Consider the following 27,781-nt stretch of genomic DNA (forward strand, 5'->3'; position numbering starts at 1 on the left):
TCTTTCTAAAGCCTCAATCTCCTATCTATAATGTGGCACTCAATACTGCATAATTCCAATTTACTGTCATCTTCAGGTTTGATAGCACTTCTGAAGCTGCCCTTAACTCCTACACTGTTTTCATCCTTCAAACCATTTTTATTTAAATGTTGCTATCTTTCCCCTAATTCTATACACCTTAATCTCTCATGTGGTACTTTGTCAAAGACCTTTTTAAAATCTGTGTACACTACATCTACTGCTTTACCCCCATCTACTATGTCTGTTACCTCCACAAAGAATTCTAGGAGGCTTGTCTACATGGTCATCCCTTTTGGTATTCATGCTTGCTACTTCTAACTGTTTGATGGGGTATAATGTTGCTGTGAGCTGTGTCAGGAGGAGATAAGAGTACATCCATGAACTGGAGTGGAGGGATTGGATGTGGGAGAGTATTTGTTGATATAACCTTTAGGGAAGTGTTGATTTGTTGAAAATCTAAATGTTATTTTTTTTTCTTTTCCTTTTTAGACTATCAATTGTGAAGTATGAAAGTGCTTAAAATTAATCAGAATGCATTATTTTATGCAGAAGTTCTAAACTTTCAGTGAGACCATCTTTCAAACCCCATAGAAATTCACCACCAATTTTGTGCCTTCAACATTTGAGCATAGATTTTAACTACCAGTCAAAAAGACAAATAGAGCCACAGGGTGGCCCTGCCAATTTTAACAGCCAGGCCTCATTAGCATCTTGCTGGCCAGCTGTCCGCCTGACTGGACACATACAAGCAGCTGACCAGCTGCTGGCAGGCAAAAATCATGCGGCCTGGGGCTATCCACATTTTAGTCATGGGTGAGGATTGGCAATTGGCAGTGGGGAGGAGCTAAGGTTGACAGAGGCCCAGACTTTATATGTGAGGCCCAGAGGAGCACTCCTGCTCTTGTTTGACTGATAGACAAAATCTTTAACTGAGCTTGTGGGGCCACCTGGCAGATTTCACTGGTCAGAATGACCATCATGGTTGCTCCAGCCAGTAGGCCATTAAAATGATTAGCATATATTAATGATGCATCTAGCTAAACTGCCCAGTGTTAAAATGTGCCATTATGTTCCTTGCAGTGATCATTGCAAAGATGTAGTTTTCAGGCAATCTGACCCATTATGGGAAGTGAACCTTATTTGGATTGCACTCCGAGGTCATTGTGGATGCTGAGGACATTGAGCAATGATTAGGCTTCAGTGCCAACATGGAGTCCCATCGCCCAAAATGCAATAACTGGGTGATACTGATTACATTATTGAACTCGGCCTTTGATGCATCAGAAAGATTGTGCTTCCACAGTGGTGCTACAGAGGGCTGTTGAAGATATCCACGGGGAACAATATCATTCTACTAAATTTTTCATTTCACTGTGGTACTTGACTTACTTTGTAAATAAGTGGTGGCTGAGCTTTAGCTGTGGTTTCAACAAACCAATAGCAGAGCTCTATAGGTGCTCATTTGCTAAATGAATTGTAGTTCCCAAAGAGGTAACTTAAATGAAAGCAACAAAGAACTTAATTGTTTTTCATAGACATGCTGCATAATGAGACAGGGTGATGGAGTCAGCAAAACGTATCTGTCACTAAATGTCAGTCTACTGCCTTTGCAACATTTTAATAATACCAGTTTGATGATAGGTCTGTTTTCCACAATTGCAAGGTCTGCTATGTGTGACAGTGGCATCGTCTTCATTTAAAGTTGTGGAGGAATAAAAAAGGGATGTGGTTAAATGCATTGGACCTTTTAATGAAAGCACACTAACAGTGAAGATGAAAATAAATGAAAATACCATTCAAACCTTCAGAAATGAATCAGAAAAATCCCTTCATCATCCAAACCCACTATTCACAATTCCCAAATCAAATCTACCTAATCAGTAATATCCCATCAAGCAGCTGATGAATGGCATGTCCTACATTTCTTTCATTTTTCCTTATTAAATAAATGTAATAAAACTAAAAAAAAATTATATGAACATAATGCCACTAATCCCAGTATAATGGGACAACACAGCTTTCATTTATACAGTTCTGTCGTCGTGGGTTCTTACAATCCAGAGCATATCTTAACCTTCCCAATACTTAGGTAAGCAATACATTGGCTACTGAAATGTATTTCTTTTTTGAAAGCGCAAACTTTCAAATGCTCTGACCTGACTGAGATGCAGGCTGCGAACCAACCAGTGATTTTACTTAAATAAGACAGATTAATGAACAGTACATGGTACAATTACCTTTTTTGATGCGTATAATAACATACCACTCATGTTCTCGTTACAGAAATATTTTACAACAGAAGCTCATTTTTTTATATTGTGTTATAGCTTCAAACTGGTCTGGTGTTCTTGCTGGGCCAGCTTAGACACTGCTGCTAGATGACAGTCTGAAACTGACTCCTGAACTGAAAACATTTTAGCTATTGGTGATAGTGTAAATCAGGCAATATTGGATCAGCCGCCAATTATGCACCTCTTCCGATATAGTATTGGATCTGCTGCCTGTTATGCACCTCTGCCAATTTCCTTTCTGTTAAAGTTAATGGAAATTAAAAGATGATGTAGAAATGTATAACTGGCAACCAATCTGATGTCTATTTTACACTATCAGCAAAAGTTAAAATGACCCCATGAAGCCCAACATAATGCCATAATTAAGGAGTCAGTGAGGGCAGGCGTCATGCAGGTTTTGATGCAAACCGAGAGTTTACTTGCCCCCCAGGATTGAGAGTGAGGGTAGTGGGACTGCAGGAAAGTGGCATAAGTGGATGTTAAATGGTCAGAGATATCCTTATTGGTGATTTTGATCTTGGTGAGGCTACATGAGATGATGATGTTGAAGGTGTGGATGAAAGAGTTTACATGAAAGGTGAGATTTAGTGAGGACATGCAGCAAAGTAACTTTAGGTATCAACTGAAAACATGAAGGATGAGGAGTCACATCCTGTAGAGGTGAAGGGAGGAGATCTTGGTTTGCAGAGGGCAGTAGAAAATTATGATTTTATAAGTTAGCTGGTAACCATTTTTTTCTTATGCTGTCTCACTGATCTCTCTCTGATTCTGGTTTCTTTCACACTAACCTCACTCACTGCTGGAAGAAAGAGTCGCATTTCCATTGTACGTTATTACATCTCAAAAATGTCTCAAAGTTCTTTACATATGAATGATTTTGAAATGGAGTGAGTGACTGTTGTTATGTAGGCAAACACAACACTGACTTTTGCACATAGCAAGATCCCACAGAGAGCAATGAAATGAATGACTATTTCATATGTTCCCACATGACCGTTCAAGGCAAAGAAAACAGTACAGACAATTAAAAGGACAGTGACCAGATGGATAGAAGCAAAAACGTTTACAGCACAGAAGAAAGCCATTTAGCCTAATGTGATTATGCTGGTCTTTGACAGAGCAATTGCAAAATAAGTATTATTGGAGAAGTAAAAGGAAGTCTCTGAGACTTGAAAGATGTGGTGAATGGTAGCCCATAGGGATCTGTGGACTCGGTCTCGTCAGGATGCCATTAATGTCAGGGATCATCTGATTCAGGCTCATTTCAGCTCAGCCCCTTTGACCCAGGAGGAACGCCATGGTCTGGAACTCACTTTGAGTTGCCTGTGAGAACACCTGTACTGAAGACTCGGCCTGGAACAGATCAACTCTTACAACTAATGAAGGATGCACACTTGCCCAGAGGTTTCACTATGGACTACCATTCACAGACATTTGCTCCCCTTCACCACTTCATCCCTCTTTTCTTGTTCCGCCATTGAGAAAAGGAAGCTCACATGTCTGACTTCATGTGTCAATATTTATATGGTGCTCAAAAAGACAAAATGCACAGTTACAGGTGAAACAAACCCCAGTGACTCACCCGATGCTCTGCCCAATGCAATGGCCTCTACTGTCGGCCAACTCTGTGGTGCGCCCCTTGTGGCCTCAGATTAGGTGGAGGCAGCCTGCACGTTTATTTCTGCCTGTGGCTGAGATGCACGTGGCAATCATCCTCCTCATGGGGGTGCCAGTGGGCCTTCCGACATTGGGCCCTGCTGAACAGATGCTCCCTCTGTAAGAGGGGCCAAGGAGGCCGAAGCTAATGATGGCATCCCATCAGGTGTGGCAGCCTCATCCTCCTCAGTGATATCCTCAGCCCTTGCGGTACTCCAGGCGGCTGGAGGGGAGCACCAGTTGGGACACAACTAGCATCTCCTCCAAACATCTCTGCACCATCAGCACCACTGACTACATAGTGTGGCATGCATTCTTTCAACATAAGTGTGCAGTTCCTGCATGCACTGAGTGTTGCTGCGTATGGCTCTCCATGAGGTTGGCTGCATTCTCAATGGTGGAACTCATGCGCTCAAAGCTAAATGGCAGTTGACTGCATTTTTAACCTTGAATTCTGACTTTAACTGCCAGCAGATGGGCTTTCATGGGCTGTCTGAAAGATACCAGTTTGAACAAGGCAAGAGGACATTCCTCCATTCTCAACCCATGATCCCGCACTGCCTCAGGGAACTCTGACATGTGGAAGCACATCTGTTGCAGCTGATCAAAGTTTCCTTTCCTGTGATTCCTGAGGCCCTGCATCTGCACCCAGCTGAGCAGGGTTCCATCCTCTGAGGGGGACTGCCCACAGCTTCCTCTGCCTTTGTCACCTCCTTCTGCTCACTCGTGATGTACTTATCACACAGTGCCACCCTATCTATCTGCGCACAAGGACCCATCGAGGTGACTGTAACTGCGCTGGTGGAGGCTGCACTCGTAAAATGTGACAATGCTTGCTCTGCTCTGGCAGTGCTTGGCATGGTGATGGTACAGGAAACAGTCTTCGTGCCTCCACATTAGAACCTATGGGAGACACAAGAAGGTTACGAGTCTTAGAGAGCAGAAGCCTCCATCTTCCCCAACTTGCTTATGGCCAGCGACCCTTGCAATCTCCATGACTCCCTCTTCCATGCTGGTGGTGATGTGTAAGAAGAGAACCCCTTCTCCGTTCTGGGCCCTTTCATGGGCATTGTGAGCCTGTTTCGCCTGCAAGGACAAAAGAAAGTAAGATGAGGTACTGCTGGCCTCTATGGCCAATGCCAGTGGCTCATTTTCATAATAAGCTGCACCTGTCAGTGCTGGCAGGTTCTCAGCAGCACTGGGGCTCTGAGCCTTGCTGAGAGGTCAGTAAGTACCCTGGGCTCACATTCCTCCCATGTTAAGGTGCAGCATGCACCTTCAGGCTCCTCACCTGGTGTGTCTGCTGTGGGTTGAAAATGCAGAGGCCTGTCCTGAGGATCTGGTGCTGTACTCGCATTGCTCGAGCAAATAAGATCATTGAACCTCTTCTAGCACTGAATCCAATTGCCCCAGACCACACTCTGTCTGCTCACTGTCTCCGCCACCTCGATCCAGGCCTGCTTGATCTTGCCACCCTCCAGGAAGAGGACCACATCCCTCTACCTCACTACCTCAAGGATGACTTCCAGGCCAGCAGCCCTGCCCCAGGTCCCTGCCCTCTGCCTCTCCTGCTCCATCAGTAACAGTACCACAGAAACTGTTTCATGAAATGACAGTCACAATAATGGCTGCTATGTTGGTTGAAAATGGATCTGCTCTCTTTCTGTTCCGCCTCCATTTCCACCCCCTTGTCTTTCTGTCCCGCCTCTGTTTCCACCCCCTTGGTCTCTAATTGGCCACCCAACCTACCCTGCAGACAATTAATAGTCCACCCCTGTGAAAATCTGAGAATATGACTGCTTCCCCGAGTGGCGGGATTAGGAACCAGACACAGTCCCAATGTCTGTTTTCTGCCCCACTAAGAGAATCCTGCTCTGTGTCTTACACAACCTCCAGATGTTAAGTATTTTTGAAGTCTAAGTCACTGTTATAGTGTAGGAAAACGTTGCAGCCAAATTACACTCCACAAGATCACACAAAGAGCAATGAGCTAAGTAATCAGATTATCTGTTTTAATTATATTGGTTGGGGGATAAGTATTGGTCCGGAGACCAGAAGAATTTCCCTGCTCTTCTTCACATAGTGCCTTGGGATCTTTTTATGTACCTGACACAGGCAGAGTAGGCTTAACATCTTATCTAAAAGACTGCCTCTCTGACATGCAACACTCAGTTTGTAACACACTGAAATGTGCTGAAGTCTCTGGAGTGGGGTTTGACCAAGAACTGCTCCCCTCTTCCCCTCTTCTCTGATTCTTGTGCCTCTCTAGCCATTGCCTCAGGCTGAAGCAAACTATTTGCAACTGCAGCATCGTGTTCAAACCCAAACTGAGTTTCCAGCCCCACATCCAGCCAATGTGGGTAAAAGGGGTGGGGGAGTTGCATTACTGGTTAAGGAGAATATCACAGCTGTACTGCGGGAGGACACCTCAGAGGGGTCATGCAGCGAGGCAATATGGGTGGAGCTCAGGAATAGGAAGGGTGCAGTCACAATGTTGGGGGTTTACTACAGCCCTCCCAACAGCCAGCGGGAGGTAGAGGAGCAGATATGTAGACAGATTTTGGAAAAATGTAAAGGTAACAGGGTTGTAGTGGTGGGTGATTTTAACTTCCCCTATATTGACTGGGACTCACTTAGTGCTAGGGGCTTGGATGGGGCAGAATTTGTGAGGAGCATCCAGGAGGGCTTCTTGAAACAGTATGTAGATAGTCCAACTAGGGATGGGGCCATTCTGGACCTGGTATTGGGGAATGAGCCCAGCCAGGTGGTCGAAGTTTCAGTGGGGGAGCATTTCGGGAGCAGTGACCATAGTTTTCAGGTGCTTGTGGATAAGGATAAGAGTAGTCCTCGGGTGAAGGTGCTAAATTGGGGGAAGGCTAATTATAACAATATTAGGCAGGAACTGAAGAATTTAGATTGGGGGCGGCTGTTTGAGGGTAAATCAACATCTGACATGTGGGAGTCTTTCAAACATCAGCTGATTAGAATCCAGGACCAGCATGTTCCTGTGAGGAAGAAAGACAAGTTTGGCAAGTTTCGGGAAGCTTGGATAACACGGGATATTGTGAGCCTAGTCAAAAAAAAAAGGAAGCATTTGTAAGGGCTGGAAGGCTAGGAACAGATGAAGCACTTGAGGAATATAAAGACAGTAGGAAGGAACTTAAGCAAGGAGTTAGGAGGGGTAAAAGGGGTCATGAAAAGTCATTGGCAAACAGGATTAAGGAAAATCCCAAGGCTTTTTATACATATATAAAGAGCAAGAGAGTAACCAGGGAAAGGGTTGGCCCACTCAAGGACAGAGATGGGAATCTATGTGTGGAGCCAGAGGAAATGGGCGAGGTGCTAAATGAGTACTTTGCATCAGTATTCACCAAAGAGAAGGACTTGGTGGATGATGAGCCCAGGGAAGGGAGTGCAGATAGTCTCAGTCATCTCATTATCAAAAAGGAGGAGGTGTTGGGTGTCTTGCAAAGCATTAAGGTAGATAAGTCCCCAGGGCCTGATGGGATCGACCCGAGAATACTGAGGGAGGCAAGGGAAGAAATTGCTGGGGCCTTAACAGAAATCTTTGCACCCTCATTGGCTACAGGTGAGGTCCCAGAGGACTGGAGAATAGCCATTGTTGTTCCTTTGTTTAAGAAGGGTGGCAAAGATAATCCAGGAAATTATAGGCCGGTGAGCCTTACGTCAGTGGTAGGGAAACTATTAGAGAGGATTCTTCGGGACGGGATGTACTCCCATTTGGAAACAAACAAACTTATTAGCGAGAGACAGCATGGTTTCGTGAAGGGGAGGTCGTGTCTTACTAATTTGATTGAGTTTTTTGAGGAAGTGACGAAGATGATTGATGAGGGAAGGGCGGTGGATGTTGTCTATATGGACTTTAGTAAAGCCTTTGACAAGGTCCCGCATGGCAGACTGGTGCAAAAGGTGAAGTCACACGGGATCAGAGGTGCGCTGGCAAGATGGATGCAGAACTGGCTCGGTCATAGAAGACAGAGGGTAACAGTGGATGGGTGTTTTTCTGAATGGAGGGATGTGACTAGTGGTGTTCCGCAGGGATCAGTGCTGGGACCTTTGCTGTTTGTAGTATATATAAATGATTTGGAGGAAAATGTAGCTGGTCTGATTAGTAAGTTTGCGGACGACACAAAGGTTGGTGGAGTTGCGGATAATGATGAGGATTGTCAGAGGATACAGCAGGATATAGATCGGTTGGAGACTTGGGCGGAGGAAATGGCAGATGGAGTTTAATCCGGACAAATGTGAGGTAATGCATTTTGGAAGGTCTAATGCAGGTGGGAAGTATACAGTAAATGGCAGAACACTTAGGAGTATTGACAGGCAGAGAGATCTGGGCGGACAGGTCCACAGGTCACTGAAAGTGGCAACGCAGGTGGATAAGGTAGTCAAGAAGGCATACGGCATGCTTGCCTTCATCGGTCGGGGCATAGAGTATAAAAATTGGCAAGTCATGCTGCAGCTGTACAGAACCTTAGTTAGGCCACACATAGAATATTGCGTGCAATTCTGGTCGCCACACTACCAGAAGGACGTGGAGGCTTTGGAGAGGGTACAGAGGAGGTTTACCAGGATGTTGCCTGGTCTGGAGGGCATTAGCTATGAGGAGAGGTTGGAAAAACTCGGATTGTTTTCACTGGAACGACGGAGGTGGAGGGATGACATGATAGAGGTTTACAAAGTTATGAGCGGCATGGACAGAGTGGATAGTCAGAAGCTTTTTCCCAGGGTGGAAGAGTCAGTTACTAGGGGACATAGGTTTAAGTTGCGAGGGGCAAAGTTTAGAGGGGATGTGCGAGGCAAGTTTTTTACACAGAGGGTGGTGAGTGCCTGGAACTTGCTGCCAGGGGAGGTGGTGGAAGCAGATACGATAGCGACGTTTAAGAGACATCTTGACAAATATATGAATAGGAAGGGAATAGAGGGATATGGGCCCCGGAGGTGCAGAAGGTGTTAGTTTAGGCAGACCTCAAGATCGGCGCAGGCCTGGAGGGCCGAATGGCCTGTTCCTGTGCTGTACTGTTCTTTGTTCTTTGTTAGATCACAAAGACCATTTACTTTCACCTTTTGTAATATTTCCCACCTCTGCCCCTACCTCACCCCAACTGCCAGTGAAACCCTCAAACACTGCTCTGTCATCTTCAGACACAATTATTCCATTGCTTTCATTATCAGCCTTCCATTCTCCATCTTCCATTATGTCTAAAACTCTGCTGCATATATCCTGCATCACACCTAGTTCTTCACTCGTCAACCCCGTGCTCACTGACATTCATGGTCCTCCAAGCTTCATGTTTAAAAATTATCATCATTGAACAGCTCCCTCCATGGTCTCACCCCCATTTATTTGATCTCTTACCTCCTCTTGCCCTACAACATCTCCCCTCTGAATATTTTCTGTCTCCAGCTTTTTGTGAATCTTCCTCTGTAAACTCCTCTGCTTCTGCAGCTCCCTCTCTTCCTTTAAGGCTTTCCTTAAAAGCCATCTCCACTTCTCTTAATCTCTGCTTTGGGTTAGTGTACATGTTCTTTGTGTACATGTGAAGGAGAGTATCTTCTTACATTAAAGGTACTATGTAACTGCAAGTTTTTGTCTAGGTTCAAACACAAGAAGAATTTCTTAATGGATTTTTTTTGTGTTATTCTGGGTTTGTATACCATCAACACATTTTGGTTTCTATGTTACTTCCACAATAATTGTAAGCTAAATATATGAAAAATGTCCACAAAAATGTTCCAGCAAAACTGTTGATAAAGATGATTGTGGATCATTTCAAAAGTTGGCAAAGGACCTGAGAAGAAAATACAGAAATGTCACATTTTGAAAGATGTTGCATTATTGGTAATATTTTCTAGTGTTAAAGGAATCTGATCTTTTGAGTGTTTGTTATTTATAAATGTGAATTGTGTGCTGGCACGAAGCATTTAGTTATTTTGGCATGAAGCACATTTATTACCAAGCTTGGGAGTCATGTCTGTAATCTCTCTTTTAAGCGTACATATCTATACAATAGATTTTACTATCGATATTAGTTCAACTTTTGTTGATACAAACTCACATGGTTGAAATCTAATAACTCTATTGTCCTGGTTTTTATTTTAAATAGGTGTATGGGCAAAGGCCAAGGTGGATGGCAAACCATCCTGACCTCTGTAGTGTGAGGACTGGGGAATTTTAAATCTTGGGACTCATCTGCATGGGCCTGTCAGTTTACCTCCCAAAACCAGAAGGCCGAGGCTGGTGGGCAGCAGGTCACCGCTGGAACTGAGGAGTTGTTTCCTGCATTCGGGCAAGTGGTTGGGAGGGGCTTCAGGAAGACCTCGCTGTCAGGGATAGGGAGGAGCCCAGGGCAGGGGAGACCTTAATTTTGTTTCTGTGGGGCCAGGATGAGCAAGCAAAAGTTTTTTTTTCAAAAATGGGGAAATCATTTACTTTTTGAGCCTCTTCTGGCACTGTCTCCTCTTCCCACCATGTTGGCCTGGCTGCAAAGCCACAATAGTTTTCCCATGAAATCCTCTAGTTAAAATTGCAGTCAGGCCCCAATGATGTCATCGGATCCGATCTGAATACTTTCAAAATGTCCCCACTAGTTTCCGGCTTCCTCGCTCTTTCTCAGAAGAGCAGGTTAAAATCGGAACCTGTGGGAGGTGTAGGTGTAGGTGCACCTGTGTAGGTGTGAGAACACAACCCTATTTCATGCCACTCAGGATAGGAAAGGGGTCTGATGAGGCACCGCTATGCTAAATTGTGCTTTTCATATTGTCGTGGAATGAGGTGATGATACTTCGTAGCTTTGGTGGACATCCGATCTTTGCTAGTAGTCTGAAGAGACCACGTCTGCTGACGAGGTCAAAGGCTTTGGTGAGATCTATGAAAGCAACGTAGAGGGGCATCTGTTGTTCGTGGCATTTCTCCTGTAGTTGGTGAAGGGGGAACAGCATGTCAATGGTGGATCTCTCTGCTCAAAAGGCGCATTGTGCCTCAGGGTAGACACGCTTAACCAGCTTCTGGAGTCTGTTTAAAATGACTCGAGCGAAGACTTTCCCCACTATGCTGAGCAGGGAGATTCCACGATAGTTGTTGCAGTCACCGCAGTCACCCTTGTTCTTATAGAGGGTGATGATATTGGCATCGCACACGTCCTGTGGTACTGCTACCTCATCCCAGCACAGGCAAAGCAGTTCGTGGAGTGCTGAGAGTATAGCAGGCTTGGCACTCTTGATTATTTCAGGGGTAATGCCATCCTTTCCAGGGGCTTTTCCACTGGCTAGAGAGTCAATGGCATCACTGAGTTCCGATTTTGTTGGCTGTTCGTCCAGCTCATCCATGACTGGCAGAGACTGGGCTGCATTGAGGGCGGTATCAGTGACATAATTTTCCCTGGAGTACAGTTCTAGGTAGTGCTCCACCCAGCGGTCCATTTGCTTGCGTTGGTCAGTGATCGTTTCCCCTGATTTAGACTTGAGGGGGGCAATCTTCTTGATGGTTGGCCTAAAAGCTCTCTTAATGCCATCCTACATTCCTCTGATGTTTCCGATGTCAGAGGCCAGCTGAATACGACTGCATAGGTGTTGCCAGTAGTCATTTGCACAGCGCCTAGCTGTTCTTTGTGCAGCGCTTCTGGCTACTTTAACTTGCATTTATATAGCATCTTTAACATAGTAAAACGTTCCAAGTTGTTTCACAAGAGCATTATCAAACAAAATTTGACATTGTGTCACATAAGGAAATATTAAGACAGATGACCAAAAGCTTGGTCAAGGAGGTAGATTTTAAGGTGCTTCTTAAAAAAGGGAAGAGAGAGGTAGAGAGTTGGAGAGGTTTAAGTGGGGAATTCCAGATCTTAGGGCCTTGGCAGCTGAAAGCACCGTCACTAGTGGTGCAGCGATTTAAAATAAAGATGCACAAGAGGCTGGAAAGAGGTCTCGGAGGGTTTTTTAAAAATTCATTTCATGGGATGTGGGTATCGCTGGCCAGGCCAGCACATATAGCCCATCCCTAATTGCCCATGAGAAGGTGGTGGTGAGCTGCCTTCCTGAACCGCCGCAGTCCATGTGAGGTAGCTACACCCACAGTACTATTAGGAAGGGAGTTCCAGGATTTTGACCCGGCGACAGTGAAGGAACGGCGATATAGTTCCAAGTTAGGATGTTGTGTGGCTTGGAGGAGAACTTGCTGAGCCCATGCTGCCCTTTTCCGTTTAAGTGGTAGAGGTTGCGGGTTTGGAAGGTGCTGCCTGAGTGGCCTTGGTACGTTGCTGCAGTGCATCTTGTAGATGGTACACACTGCTGTCACTGTGCATTGGTGGTGGAGGGAGTGAATATTTGTGAACGGATTTCCAATCAAGCGGGTTGCTTTGTCCTGGATGGTATCGAGCTTCTTGAGTGTTGTTGGAGCTGCACCCATCCAGGCAAGTGGAGAACATTTCATCACACTCCTGACTTGTGCCTTGTAGATGGCTTTGGGGAGACAGGAGGTGAGTTACTCGCCACCGGATTCCCAGCTTCTGATCTGCTCTTGTAGCCACGGTATTTATATGGCTACTCCAGTTCAGTTTCTGGTCAATGGTAACCCCCAGGATGTTGATAGTGGGGGATTCAGTGATCGTAATAAGAAAAGCAAAATACTGCGGATGCTGGAAATCTGAAATAAAAACAAGAAATGCTGGAAATACTCAGCTGGTCTGGCAGCATCTGTGGAGAGAGAAGCAGTGTTCACGTTTCAGGTCAGTGACCTTTCTTCAGAACTAACAGATATTAGAAATGTGAAAGGTTTTAAGCAAGTAAAGTGGGGGTGGGGCAAGAGATAAAAAAGGAGACGGTGTAGATAGGACAAGGCCACAGCGAATAACTGACCAGAAGGTCATGGAGCAAAGGCAAACAATATGTTAATGGTGTGTTGAACGACAGCATTAGTACAGATAGGGTGTTAATAGACTGAAAACTGAACAGCCGCAAGTACAAACATGAAAAAAAATGGGTAGGCAAACTGAACAAACTAAGATAAAATAAAATAAACACAAAAAAAATTAAAGAAGGGAAAAAAACTAAAAATAAGAGTAAAATGGGGGCCCGGCATGCTCTGAAATTATTGAACTCAATGTTAAGTCCGGCAGGCTGTAGTGTGCCTAATCATTTGCTTCTAATTTCCACCCTCTCTCACCTTTACATGGTCCATCTCCGACACTTCCCTCCCCTTCCTTGACTTCTCTATCTCCATCTCTGGTGATAGGCTGTCTACTAATATCCATTATAAGCCCACTTACGCCCACAGCTACCTCGACTACACTTCACATCCTGCCTCCTGTAAAGACTCCATTCCATTCTCCCAGTTTCTCCGTCTCCGACGCATCTGCTCTGATGATGCTACCTTCCAAAACAGCGCTTCTGCTATGTCTTCCTTTTTCCTCAACCGAGGAATCCCCCCCCACCCACCACTGTGGTTGACAGGGCCCTCAACCTTGTCCGGCCCATATCCCACACCTCTACCCTCACCCCTTCCCTTCCCTCCCAGATCCGCGACAGGGTTCCCCTTGTCCTCACTTTCCACCCCATCAGCCTCCATATCCAAAGGATCATCCTCCGCCATTTCTGCCACCTCCAGCATGATGCCACTAACAAACGCATCTTCCCCTCCCTTCCCCTGTCAGCATTCCTAACTGTTTGTTCCCTCCACGACACCCTGGTCCACTCCTCCATTACCCCCACCACCTCATCCCCTTCCCACAGCACCTTCCCCTGCAATCGCAGGAGGTGTAATACCTGCCCATTTACCTCCTCTCTCCTCCCTATCCCAGGCCCCAAACACTCCTTTCAGGTGAAGCAGCGATTTACTTGTACTTCTTTCAATGTAGTATACTATATTCGCTGCTCACAATGTGGTCTCCTCTATATTGGGGAGACCAAATGCAGACTCGGTGACGGCTTTGCGGAACACCTCTGCTCAGTCCTAAAGCATGACCCCAAGCTTCCGGTTGCTTGCCATTTCAACACTCCCCCCTGCTCTCATGCTCACATCTCTATCCTGGGATTGCTGCAGTGTTCCAGTGAACATCAACGGAAGCTCGAGGAGCAGCATCCCATTTACTGATTAGGCACACTACAGCCTGCCGGACTGAACATTGAGTTCAATAATTTCAGAGCATGACAGGCCCCCCATTTTACTTCTATTTTTGGTTATTTTTTCTTTTTTTATATTTTTTTGTGTTCGTTTGTTCAGTTTGCCTACCCACTGTTTTTTTCATGTTTGTGCTTGTGGCTGTTCAGTTTTCAGTCTATTAACACCTTATCTGTACTAATGCTTTGTCTTTCAACTCACCATTAACATATTGTTTGCCTTTGCTCCATGACCTTCTGGTCACTTATTCTCGGTGACCTTGTCCTATCTACACCTCCTTTGTTATCTCTTGCCCCACTCCTGCTTTACTTGCTTAAAACCTTTTCACATTTCTAATATCTGCTAGTTCTGAAGAAGGGTCACTGACCTGAAACGTTAACTCTGCTTCTCTCTCCACAGATGCTGCCAGTCCTGCTGAGTATTTCCAGCATTTCCCGTTTTAATTCAGTAATCGTAATGCCGTTGAATGTCAAGGAGAGATGGTTAGATTCTCTCTTGATGGTCATTGCCTGGCACATGTATGGCGTGACTGTTACTTGCCACTTATCAGCCCAAGCCTGGATATTGTCCAGGTCTTGCTGCATATGGGCACAGACTGCTTCAGTATCTGAGGAGTCACGAATGGTGCTGAACATGGTGCTAACATCAGTGAACATCTCCACTTCTGACCTTATGACTGAAGGAAGGTCAATGATGAGGCAGCTGAAGATGGTTGGGCCCAGGACACTACCCTGAGGAACTCCTGCAGTGATGTCCTGGAGCTGAGATGATTGACCTCCAGCAAGCACAACCATCTTCCTTTGCGCTTGGTATGATTCCAACCTGCGGAGAGTTTTCCCCCTGATTTCCATTGACCTCAATTTTGCTAGGGCTCCTTGATGCCATACTCGGTCAAATACTGCCTTGATGTCAAGGGCAGTCACTCTCACCTCACCTCTTGAGTTCAGCTCTTTTGTCCATGTTTGAACCAAGGCTGTAATAAGGTCAGGAGCTGAGTGGCCCTGGCAGAACCCAAACTGAATTGTAGGGCAAAAGGAGTTTACAGAGATAGGGAGGGGCCAAACCATGGAGTGATTTGAAAGCAAGGATGAGAATTTTCAAATTGAGGTGTTGTCAGACTGGGAGCCAATATAGGTCAGCGAACAAATGTGATGAGTGAATGGGACTCGGTGTGAGTTGGGATATGGGCAGCAGAGTTTTGAATGAGTTCAAGTTTATGGAAAGTAGAAAGTGGGAGGCCAGCCAGAAAAAGATTGGAATAGTCAAATCTAGAGGTAATAAAGGCATGGATGAGGGTTTCAGCAGTAGTAGGCAGGGCAGTCAGACAACAGAACTTAAGATGCTCCATGCAGCATGACACTGATCCTCTCAGTCCTGAAGAGTTACTAGAAATTGGTTGTCTTTGCATTGGCCAGTTATTTTCTTTATTTTATCAGCAGTCAGAATGCTTTGGAAAAATACCAATGTCCTGGTTCATGAAGGGTGATTTTTGCGTCCTTATCATCCCATTTGTACTTCAAAACGGGGTTGGTAGCAGGATCAAAACCATGCAATCGGTTGAAACACTGATTTGCCACTTGGTTCCTGCCCGTTTGATCTGTGCTACTGAAGCTCTCACTGGAAGTAGCTGGGAGCATCACGGACATTCGAAAAGCAGATTGCATAGTTACAATGCCTGACACCATTTTCCTCTCTGTTTGCCAGATTATCACAGTTTATCCACTAAATATGGGTGGTAGAGGTTGGTAGGTGACCATTTTGAGTGTCCATTAATGGGATCCCCGGCTACGGTCCGGGAAAACTGCATATGCTTTGGCAGACCTTTAGAATGTCAATTGCTTGTAGATTTTGAGGCTTATCAGCTTCCACATTCTTGCTGCTGTAGGTGCTGCCAATTTTTTGCCTGCCTCTCAAAGTTGGTTTGTCCTTTCACTCCTGATGTTTCAACTCCTCCCCTTTAAGGTGCTGCTGCCAGCCCTTTAAAATAATTTGCCCCACACAATTTTGTCCTTACTTGACAATATGAGGAACATGTTTCAGAGTACCAGTTTGCTGAATTAATAGCCTGGGTTTTGCGGTCAGGTGTGAAGCAAGGGCATTTGCCGCTGACCACAAAGAAAGCTGTTCACAAAGACTTAATGATCATAGGAATTTCCCCTTTCCCCAAGACACTTTAAATCTGGAGCCAAAACGAAGGGGATGTCTTGCCATGCAGTGGCAACAGTGATGTCAGCAAGCAGGCAGGCAACCACTCACATTGAAGTATTCACACAGCAAATCAGGAAGTTAAAAGCTCTTAAAATCCATTCACTTTTAATTTAAATTTTCAGATAGTGAAATAAATGTATGACTGTATTAAGATAGAAGCTAAAATAAAGATAACCAGATCTTTTTTTTTTAAATTACATTTTTAAAAATGTGGGATTTTTCATTATTGTGGAGAAATTTGACAATCCACAAATATAAAATTAGCTTTTCAAGATCAATGAGCGTGTTTAGCTGACTGTTTGTGTACAGAGGGCACGGTGTACCTGATCTCCATTCAAACTGATGTTTCTTTTGAAGGTGATTGAAAGGCATAACCAATTTAGCAAAAGCTAGCCTTTCGTGTTGTGTTTGCAAAACTAGTAATGGTATACTTTTTCCCCCTATTGTCCTTCAGATATTTTCTCTCAAATATCAGACTCCAGTGGAATAATGATATATGTGAAGTTTGACCAGTTTCTACGGGAGGTACTGAAGTTACCAACAGCAGTGTTCGAAGGTCCTTCCTTTGGCTACACAGAACAAGCGTCAAGATCATGCTTTTCCCAGCAGGTGAACAACCATCCAAACCTTTTAATCTGTTACAGTCTGTGATTGATGGAAATGACAGATTGGGGTGAATTTTAAGGGACATCTCATCTATCCTATTTCCAATGGAAGAGCTGTCCCAGGAAAAAAGGCATTTATCTTGAGTTTCGAAGGCTTTTCTGTTTTAAGTAATGCTTAATAAGAGATAGAACTCCCACGGAAATTCACCTCCCGTTATGTCAAAATGTTATTTTAATAGCGCTAAAACCATCTGTAATTAGTAGTTTTATCTTTAAAAAGTTATGAGTTAAAATAAATTGAGGAATTCTGCAATGTTCTTCCATTTTTTAAAATCTGCTTTCTGCATTCTAAAGGATAGGGAAATCATAGTTTCTCAAATAATAATAAACTTCAAAGATGTATTTTTTAAAAATACTTTGAGAAATTCTCATGCTAAAATATTATAAAATATAAAATGTTCCCTGTCGATCTGGAGAAAGGTTATATATGTTGTTACCTAACTCCCAATTTTAATTAAATGCAGTTTCCAGTTCCAATGAAAGGTTGACATTCAAAATGTTAATTGTCTTCTAATACGAAAGCAAAATACTGCAGATGCTGGATATCTGAAATGGAAACGGAAAATGCCGGAAATACTCAGGAGGTCTAACATCATCCATGGAGAGAGAAATAGAGTTAAGGTTTCAGGTCTGTGACCTATCATCATGGAAGGTTACAGACCTGGAACGTTAATTCTCCATGGATGTTGCTAGACCTGACTATTTCTAGCATTTTGTGTTTGTGTTTTGTAAATTGTCATGTCTTTTACAGATGCTGATGGATCAGCTGTGTATTTCCAGAACATTGTATTTTTATTTTATGTATGCATATTAATCTACTTTATATCAGTCAATGTTTAGAATAAATTGTTGATTGTCTATATGACCTGATTGCATGGGTATCCAGTAAGATGTGACCTCCTTTCTGGAGCCAGCCAGAGGCCAGGCTATGCTAGACCTGGTATTAATGCAACGAGATGGGATTAATTAAGGCTGCATTTGCTGACAATGCAACCACTAGGTGGCGCAGTGCTTGCACATGCACAAATGCAGGCTCTTCAGCTGGCATGTCCGTGTCTGCGATGTTCAGGCAACTGTCAGGATTAACGATGACGCTGCTTAATTTATCACAGGAAATGCTCATGGCTCGATCCTTCTAGCAAACTAACCTTACATTAAGTTGGATGGAAACCCATATGCTATATGTAGTTATAGGATACTAACTGTAATCCTCAGATCCATTTAATATTCCAGTAATCCTATTAAATACAAAAGGAATTTTATTATTGAATTTCCATTAGAAGATAGTGAATTGGCACCTTGATAGATGGAAAAAAAAATCGGGCAGTGTATAAAATCTGCTGGCAGTTCGTTATCATGATTTGTTTAGATGACTGACCAGGACTGATTTCACCTGAACGCAGCTACTAGCTCCCGCCCCACTGGCTGCTCTCCCCCTTGGCAATTTGCTTTCTCCCTCTCCTCCCTACCAGCCGCTCCCCCCATCACCACCTTCCCCCTCAGCTTTAGCTCCAGACCTCGCTGCTCCCCCTCACTTCCCTGGCCAATTGTTCCCAGCTCGCGCCACCCTGCTCTCCGGTCGGTCGGTCAGTTGCTCCACCCCCCCAATCCCCCACGGGCACTGGGCTACGCTGCTTCTCTCCTCTCGCTTACACATTTCATCAGTCTCCACACGCCATCCAAAGAACAAAGAACAGTACAGCACAGGAACAGGCCATTCGGCCTTCCAAGCCTGCGCCGATCTTGATGCCTGCCTAAACTAACACCTTCTGCACTTCCGGGGCCCATATCCCTCTATTCCCTTCCTATTCATGTATTTGTAGCATGGGGTAAAGGGGCGACGTAGGAGCGAGTGGCCGAGAGAAGGGAATCAGCGTGGCCTAGAGCTAACGGCTGGAGGGGGGTGGGGTGCGGGGAGCAAGCGGCCGGAGAGCGGGGTGGCGCGAAGCAAGGAACAATGAGGGAGTGGAGCGGAGCAGCGAGTTCTGAAGTGAGCAGCTGAGAGGAGGAAGCGTCGAGGCCTGGAGCGAGGTGGGGGGGGCGGGGGTGCGGAAGGGGAAAGAGCTCCAACCTCAAAGTCTCCCATTCAGCCGCTTCCGCCAGCCGAGTGAGGGGCTGGATACCCAATGACGCTTTATCGCACATGCGCGAAGATGGACCTGGCGCAGATACGTGATGACATTTGCGCTGCGTGGTGATGTCATCCCGTGCATGCGCCACTAAGTCCTGGCAAGATGTTACTGCGCATGTGCAGTCTGATGACGTCAGCGGGCCACTGCGTTGTCAGGAATCACTTTGATTAATTAATGACCTCATAGTTAAGGCGCCCCCTTGGGTAGCAGCGATCATAATATGATTTAATTTTACATTCAGTTAGAGGGAGAGAAGAGTAGGTCCAAGACTAGTATTTTAAACTTAAATAAGGGCAATTATGAGGGCACGAAAGCAGACCAAGCTAAAGTGAACTGGCAAATTAGGTTAAGGGATAGATCTAAAAGATGCAGTGGCAGACATTTAAGGGGATGTTTCAGAATACACAGATTAGATACATTTCAACGAGAAAGAAAAATTCCAAGGGTGCAACCTGCCAACTGTGGTTAACTAAAATAGTTAAAGATTGTATCAAACTTAAAGAAAAAGCCTATAATTGCACAAAGATGGGAGGCAGGTCAGAAGATTGGACAGAATATTTAAAAAAGCAAAGAATGACTAAAAATTTGATAAGGAAGGTAAAATTAGAGTACAAGAGAAAGCTAGATAGAAATGTAAAGACAGATAGTAAGAGTTTCTATAGATAGTTAAAGAAAAGAGTTAACAAAGTGAGCGTTGGTCCTATAGAAAGTGAGTCTGGGGAATTAATAATGGATAATAAGGAGATGGCAGATGAATTGAACAGGTATTCTCTATCAGTCTTCACTATAGAGCATAGAATTAACATCCCAGAAATAGTTGTAAATCAGGAAATGGAAGGGAGGTAGGAACTCAAGGAAATTACAATCACCAAGGAAGTGGTACTGAACAAATTGTTGGAGCTGTGCGCTGACATGTTTCCGGGTCCTGATGGACTTCATCCTAGGGTCCTAAAAAAAGGTGGCTAGTGAGATAGTTGATGCGTTAGTCTTAATTTTCCAAAATTCCCTAGATTCGGGGAAGGTTCCGTTAGGTTGGAAAATAGCGAATGTAACTCCATTATTCAAAAAGGAAGGGAGACAGAAAACAGGAAACTACAGGCCAGTTAGCTTAACATTTGTCTTAAGGAAAATGTTAGAAGCTATTGTTAAAGACATTATAGCAGGGCATTTAGAAGGTAATCTGGCAGAGTCAACATGGTTTTGTGAAAGGGAAATCATGTTTAACCAATTTATTGGAGTTCTTTGAGGAAGTTACATGTGCTGTGGATAAAGGGGAACTGTGTTTTTTAATTCATTTTGTGGGATGTAGGCATCATTGGCGAGGCCAGCATTTATTGTCCATCCCCAATTGCCCTGGAACTGAGTGGTTTGCTAGGTAATTCAAAGGGTATTTAAGAGTCAACCACATGCAGACCAGACCAGATAAAGACGGCAGATTTCCTTCCCTCAAGGACATTAGTGATCCAGATAGGTTTTTATGACAATCAACAATGAGTTCATGGTCACCATTAGACTAGCTTTTAATTCCAGATTAATTTAATTCAAATTTCACCATCTGCCCTGGTGGGATTTGAACCCAAGTCCCCAGAACATTAGCCTGGGCTCTGGATTACTAAACTAGTGACATTACCACTATGCCACCGCCTCCCCTAATGCACTTTATTGTACTTGGATTTCCAGCAGGCATTTGATAAGATGCCACATCAAAGGTTACTGCAGAAAATAAAAGCTCATGGGTCTAGGGGGTAACTTATTGGCATGGATAGAAGATTGGCTAGCTAACAGGAAACAGAGAGTAGGCATAAATGGGTCATTTTCTGGTTGGCAAGATGTAACGAGTGGTATGTCACAGGGATCAGTGCTGGGGCCTCAACTTTTTACAATTTATATAAATGACTTGGATGAAAGGACTGAAGGTATGATTGCTAAATTTGCTGATGACACAAAGATAGGTAGGAAAGTAACTTGTGAAGAGAACATAAGGGAGCTACAAAGGGATATAGATAGCTTAAGTGAGTGGGCAAAGAGCTGGCAAATGGAGTATAATGTGGGAAAGTGGGAAATTTTCCACTTTGGCAGGAAGAATAAAAAAGAAGCATATTATCTAAATGGTTAGAAATTGCAGAGACCAGAGATTCAGAGGGATATGGGTATCCTAGTGCATGAATCGCAAAAGGTTAGTATACAGGTGCAGCACATAATTAGGAAAGCTAATAGAATGTTATCGTTTATCACGGGGGGAATTGAATGCAAAAGTAGGGAGGTTATGCTTCAGCTATACAGGGCATTGGCGAGACATCTGGAGTACTGTGTACAGTACTAGTCTCCTTATTTAAGGAAGGATGTAAATGTGTTGGAGGCAATATAGAGAAGGTTTACGAGGCTAATACCTGGAATGGGTGGGCTGTCTTACGAGGAAAGGTTGGACAAGCTAGGCTTGTATCCTGTTCAGGAGAAGCGTGAAGAGCATGTGTACCATGTTGCCCATGCTGTACTGTGTTGAGTACTTAACTGCGAGTGTTAATATTCTTGAGTAAGAAGAGTAAGAGGTGGCTTGATTGAAACGTATAAGATCCTGAGGGGTCTTAACAGGGTGGATGTGGAAAGCATGTTTCTCCTTGTGGGAGAATCTAGAACTAGCGGTCACTGTTGAAAAAGAAGGGGTCACCCATTTAAGACAGAGATGAGAAATTTTTTCTCAAAGGATCATGAGTCTTTGGAATTCTCTTCCTCAGACGGCAGTGGAAGCAGAGTCTTTGAATATTTTTAAAGCAGAGGTAGATAGATTCTTGATAAGCAACGGGGTGGAAGGTTATCGGGGGTAGGTGGAAATGTGGAGTAATCAGTTCAGCCATGAACTTATTGAATGGCGGAGCAGGCTCGAAGGGCCGAGAAGCATACTCCTGCTCCTAATTAGTATGTTCTGGAGAAGCGTGAAGAGCATGTGTACCATGTTGCCCATGCTGTACTGTGTTGAGTACTTAACTGCGAGTGTTAATATTCTTGAGTAAGATGTTTACAAAGCTATCACTGATTTAAAAATGAGAATTGATTAAATTTTTGTTTTTGGTATTATTGAGTGATCTAACTATAGCCCTCAATGTAAGCCTACCACTGCTTGGCAGGGTTATTTAACACATAAAGCCAAATGATTCAAAGTTGGAAAAGTGTACCAGTTGCCACATTTCAATATATGGGGGTTAAATTTCTTTTGGGAGTGTAATCGGGAAGTTATACTCGAAATGATGCCCAAGTGTGTCTCCATATCTATTTTCACCCAAATTTACAACCAATCTCATTAGCACGTGGCTGAACAGCTGGTGTAGAAGGGAGGGTTTCAGATATCTGGACCATTGGGATCTCTTCAGGGACAGATGGAACCTGTACAAGAAGGACGGGTTGCATCTAAACTGGAGGGGCACAAATATCCTGGCTGCGAGGTTTGCTAGCGTCACTCGGGAGGGTTTAAACTAGTGTGGCAGGAGGGTGGGAACCAGAGCAGTAGGACAGCAAGTGAAATAAATGAGGGGGAACTAGTAAATAAGGCCAGTAAGACTAAGAGGAAGAGCAGGCAGGGAGATGTTGCGGAGCACAGCGGGACTGGTGGTCTGAAGTGCATTTGTTTCAATGCGAGAAGTATAACAGGTAAGGCAGATGAACTTAGAGCTTGGATTAGTACTTGGAAATATGATGTTGTTGCTATTACAGAGACTTGGTTGAGGGAAGGACAAGATTGGCAGCTAAATGTTCCAGGATTTAGAAGCTTCAGGCGGGATAGAGGGGGATGTAAAAGGGGTTTGACCAAGAACTGCTCCCCTCTTCCCCTCTTCTCTGATTCTTGTGCCTCTCTAGCCATTGCCTCAGGCTGAAGCAAACTATTTGCAACTGCAGCATCGTGTTCAAACCCAAACTGAGTTTCCAGCCCCACATCCAGCCGATGTGGGTAAAAGGGGTGGGGGAGTTGCATTACTGGTTAAGGAGAATATCACAGCTGTACTGCGGGAGGACACCTCAGAGGGGTCATGCAGCGAGGCAATATGGGTGGAGCTCAGGAATAGGAAGGGTGCGGTCACGATGTTGGGGGTTTTCTACAGGCCTCCCAACAGCCAGCGGGAGGTGGAGGAGCAGATATGTAGACAGATTTTGGAAAGATGTAAAGGTAACAGGGTTGTAGTGGTGGGTGATTTTAACTTCCCCTATATTGACTGGGACTCACAGTGCTAGGGGCTTAGATGGGGCAGAATTTGTAAGGACCATCCAGGAGGGCTTCTTCAAACAATGTGTAGATAGTCCAACTAGGGATGGGGCCGTACTGGACCTGGTATTGGGGAATGAGCCCGGCCAGGTGGTCGAAGTTTCAGTAGGGGAGCATTTCGGGAACAGTGACCATAATTCCATAAGTTTTAAGGTACTTGTGGATAAGGATAAGAGTAGTCCTCGGGTGAAGGTGCTAAATTGGGGGAAGGCTAATTTTAACAATATTAGGCAGGAACTGAAGAATTTAGATTGGGGGCGGCTGTTTGAGGGTAAATAAACATCTGACATGTGGGAGTCTTTCAAATGTCAGTTGATTAGAATCCAGGACCAGCATGTTCCTGTGAGGAAGAAGGATAAGTTTGGCAAGTTTCGGGAACCTTGGATAACGCGGGATATTGTGAGTCTAGTCAAAAAGAAAAAGGAAGCATTCGTAAGGGCTGGAAGGCTAGGAACAGACGAATCCCTTGAGGAATATAAAGACAGTAGAAAGGAACTTAAGCAAGGAGTCAGGAGGGCTAAAAGGGGTCATGAAATGTCATTGGCAAACAGGATTAGGGATAATCCCAAGGCTTTTTATACATATATAAAGAGCAAGAGGGTAACTAGGGAAAGGGTTGGCCCGCTCAAGGACAGAGAAGGGAATCTATGTGTGGAGCCAGAGGAAATGGGCGAGGTACTAAATGAGTACTTTGCATCAGTATTCACCAAAGAGAAGGACTTCGTGGATGATGAGCCGAGGGAAGGGAGTGCAGATAGTCTCAGTCATCTCATTATCAAAAAGGAGGAGGTGTTGGGTGCCTTGCAAAGCATTAAGGTAGATAAGTCCCCAGGGCCTGATGGGATCTACCCCAGAATACTAAGGGAGGCAAGGGAAGAAATTGCTGGGGCCTTGACAGAAATCTTTGCATCCTCATTGGCTACAGGTGAGGTCCCAGAGGATTGGAGAATAGCCAATGTTGTTCCTTTGTTTAAGAAGGGTAGCAAGGATAATCCAGGAAATTATAGGCCGGTGAGCCTTACATTAGTGGTAGAGAAATTATTAGAGAGGATTCTTCGGGACAGGATTTACTCCCATTTGGAAACAAACAAACTTATTAGCGAGAGGCAGCATGGTTTTGTGAAGGGGAGGTCGTGTCTTATTAATTTGATTGAGTTTTTTGAGGAAGTGACAAAGGTGATTGATGAAGGAAGGGCAGTGGATGTTATCTATATGGACTTCAGTAAAGCCTTTGACAAGGTCCCTCATGGCAGACTGGTACAAAAGGGATCAAAGGTGAGCTGGCGAGATGGATACAGAGCTGGCTCTGTCATAGTAGACAGAGGGTAGCAGTGGAAGGGTGCTTTTCTGAATGGAGGGATGTGACTAGTGGTGTTCCGCATGGATCAGTGCTGGGACCTTTGCTGTTTGTAGTATATTTAAATGATTTGGAGGAAAATGTAGCTGGTCTGATTAGCAAGTTTGCGGACGACACAAAGGTTGGTGGAGTTGCGGACAGTGATGAGGATTGTCAGAGGATACAGCAGGATATAGATCGATTGGCGACTTGGGCGGAGAAATGGCAGATGGAGTTTAATCCGGACAAATGTGAGGTAATGCATTTTGGAAGGTCTAATGCAGGTGGGACGTATACAGTAAATGGCAGAACCCTTAGGAGTATTGACAGGCAGAGAGATCTGGGCGTACAGATCCACAGGTCACTGAAAGTGGCAACGCAGGTGGATAAGGTAGTCAAGAAGGCATATGGCATGCTTGCCTTCATCGGTCGGGGCATAGAGTATAAAAATTGGCAAGTCATGCTGCAGCTGTACAGAACTTTAGTTAGGCCACACTTAGAATATTGCATGCAATTCTGGTCACCACACTACCAGAAGGACATGGAGGCTTTGGAGAGGGTACAGAAGAGGTTTACCAGGATGTTGCCTGGTCTGGAGGGCATTAGCTATGAGGAGAGGTTGGATAAACTCGGATTGTTTTCACTGGAACGACGGAGGTGGAGGGGCGACATGATAGAGGTTTACAAAGTTATGAGCGGCATGGACAGAGTGGATAGTCAGAAGCTTTTTCACAGGGTGGAGGAGTCAGTTACTAGGGGACATAGGTTTAAAGTGAGAGGGGCAAAGTTCAGAGGGGATGTGCGAGGGAAGTTCTTTACACAGAGGGTGATGAGTGCCTGGAACTTGCTGTCGGGGGAGGTGGTGGAAGCAGGTACGATAGCGACGTTTAAGAGGCATCTTGACAAATACATGAATAGGATGGGAATAGAGGGATACGGTCCCCGGAAGTGCAGAAGGTTTTAGTTTAGGCAGGCATCCAGATCGGCGCAGGCTTGGAGGGCCGAATGGCCTGTTCCTGTGCTGTACTGTTCTTTGTTCATATGTTAAAATGTAAAAATGGGCTCCAACAAGTCGAAATCAGCAGAAACAATCATGTCCCAAGGAAAGTGTTAAATTAACATCATATGTTGCTTACAAAAGCAAAATACTGCAGATGCTGGAAATCTGAAATCAAAACAGAAAATGCTAGAAATACTCAGCAGGTCTGTCAGCATCTGTGGAGAGAAAGAGTGTTAACGTTTCAGGTCGATGAAGGGTCATCGTTAACGTTAACTCTGTTTCTCTCTCCACAGATGCTGCCAGACATTATATTCCTTATTTTTCAAAATCTGAGTCTTCAAGATGAATTGATGGCTCCTGGTTCTTATCCAATTCCAAACACCCGTTTATTCCCAAACTTTATCCTTTCCTTTTCCTTACAGAGTCATAGAGTTATACAGCATAGAAACAGGCCCTTCAGCCCATCATGTCTGTGCCGGCCATCAAGTACTGATCTATTCTAATCCATTTTCCAGCATATGGCCCATAGCCTCTGGTGTTTCAAGTGCTCATCTAAATGCTTCTTAAATGTTGTGAGGTTTCCTGCCTCTACCACTCCTTCAGGCAGTGTGTTCCAGATTCCAACCACCCTCTGGGTGAAAATTTTTTTCCTCAAATCCCCTCTAAACCTCCTGTCCCTTACCTTAAATCTATGCTCCCTGGTTATTGGCCCCTCCGCTAAGGGAAAAAGTTTCTTCCTATCTATCCTATCATTGACTCTCATAATTTTGTATACCTCAATCAGGTCCCCCCTCTGTCTTCTCTGCTCTAAGGAAAACAACCCTAGCCTATCCAGTCTCTTTTCATAGCTGAAATGCTCCAGTCCAGGTAACATCCTGGTGAATCTCCTCCTCACCCTCTCCAGTGCAATCACATCCTTCCTGTAGTGTGGTGCCCAGAACTGTACACAGTACTCCAGCTGTGGCCTAACTGGCGTTTTATACAACTCCATCGTAACCTCCCTGCTCTTATATCCTATGCCTCAGCTAATAAAGGCAAGTATCCCATATGCCTTCCTAACAACCTTATCTATCTGTGCTGCTGCCTTCAGTGATCTATGGACCAGTACACCAAGGTCCTTCTGACTTTCTGTACTTCCCAGGGTCCAACCATCCATTGTGTATTCCCTTGCCTTGTTAGTCCTCCCAAAATGCATCACTTCACACCTCTGCCACTTATTGCCACTTCCCACCTGGAACTTGCAATCCCTCTCCCTTCTACTGCTCAAAATACCAAGTGCCTGTGCCTTCTCAACCCCCTTGTCATTTTTCTCTTCATTCCACTGGCACCCAACCCTAGCTCCCTGTCCAGCAGCTTGTGAACTGGAACCCTACTCCTAAGCCCAGACTGCAGCCAAATAAACACCATGGGCAGAATTTTAACTGCCAAGGGGGAGCAGGTTCAGGTGACGTTGGGGAGTAAAAGCTCCGAAAAGTGCTGGATGGTTGGAAAACCGACATGATGTCGACCCCATCCAGATTTTCACTGGGGCACATTCACAGGCAAATGGGAACACACCCCACCCCCTGCCATGGAGCTGACAGACCAGTCATTTAAATATTTAAATAATCAATTAATTGAGTCTTTAACCCAGAATTCTAGCTTTAAAAAGCAGAGCAAGGGTTTCCCAAGCTGTTTGAAACTTTCCAGAGGCAACAAGGCAAGTGCTTAGCGGGGAGTCCTTGATCAATGAAACTAACAGGCTTGAAAGCCTTTAAGCAGTGAAACTGCATAGCTGCTGGCCTTCCTATGGGAAAGGTTTGTGCTCACAGAACTTGTTCTGAGAGCTGAAATTCACTGCTTCACAGGTGGTTTCCACCTTTTATGGAAGCCATTTCATCAACTTTGGACTTTACTCACCTTGATCTAAATTTTCTTGCTGTCAACATTCACTGTAGCATAGGAGCAACTTATGTAGCTATAGCATGGACCTATGATGAAGAACAAGAGGAGTAGACAGACCTACACCAGCAGGAGCAACAACAAAACAACAGCTTCAGCAGTCTTCTGTGCAGCTACATGCCACTCCACCGGACAGAG

At 44.6% G+C, this 27,781-nt stretch overlaps 1 protein-coding gene across 9 annotated transcripts in view; it reads left to right on the forward strand.

Annotated features, from left to right (window-relative positions):
* dtna (dystrobrevin, alpha) overlaps positions 1 to 27,781 on the forward strand; it is a 437,687-nt gene that overhangs the window by 228,836 nt on the left and 181,070 nt on the right. For all 9 annotated transcript variants that reach the window (XM_068031788.1, XM_068031787.1, XM_068031789.1 and 6 more), the window contains exon 6: positions 16,769 to 16,923. In XM_068031788.1, the coding sequence (XP_067887889.1) occupies positions 16,769 to 16,923 (155 nt within the window). The remainder of the gene's footprint in view (positions 1 to 16,768; positions 16,924 to 27,781) is intronic.

This window comes from Heterodontus francisci, chromosome 5 (assembly GCF_036365525.1).
Source record: "Heterodontus francisci isolate sHetFra1 chromosome 5, sHetFra1.hap1, whole genome shotgun sequence".
Taxonomy (NCBI): Eukaryota; Metazoa; Chordata; class Chondrichthyes; order Heterodontiformes; family Heterodontidae; genus Heterodontus; species Heterodontus francisci.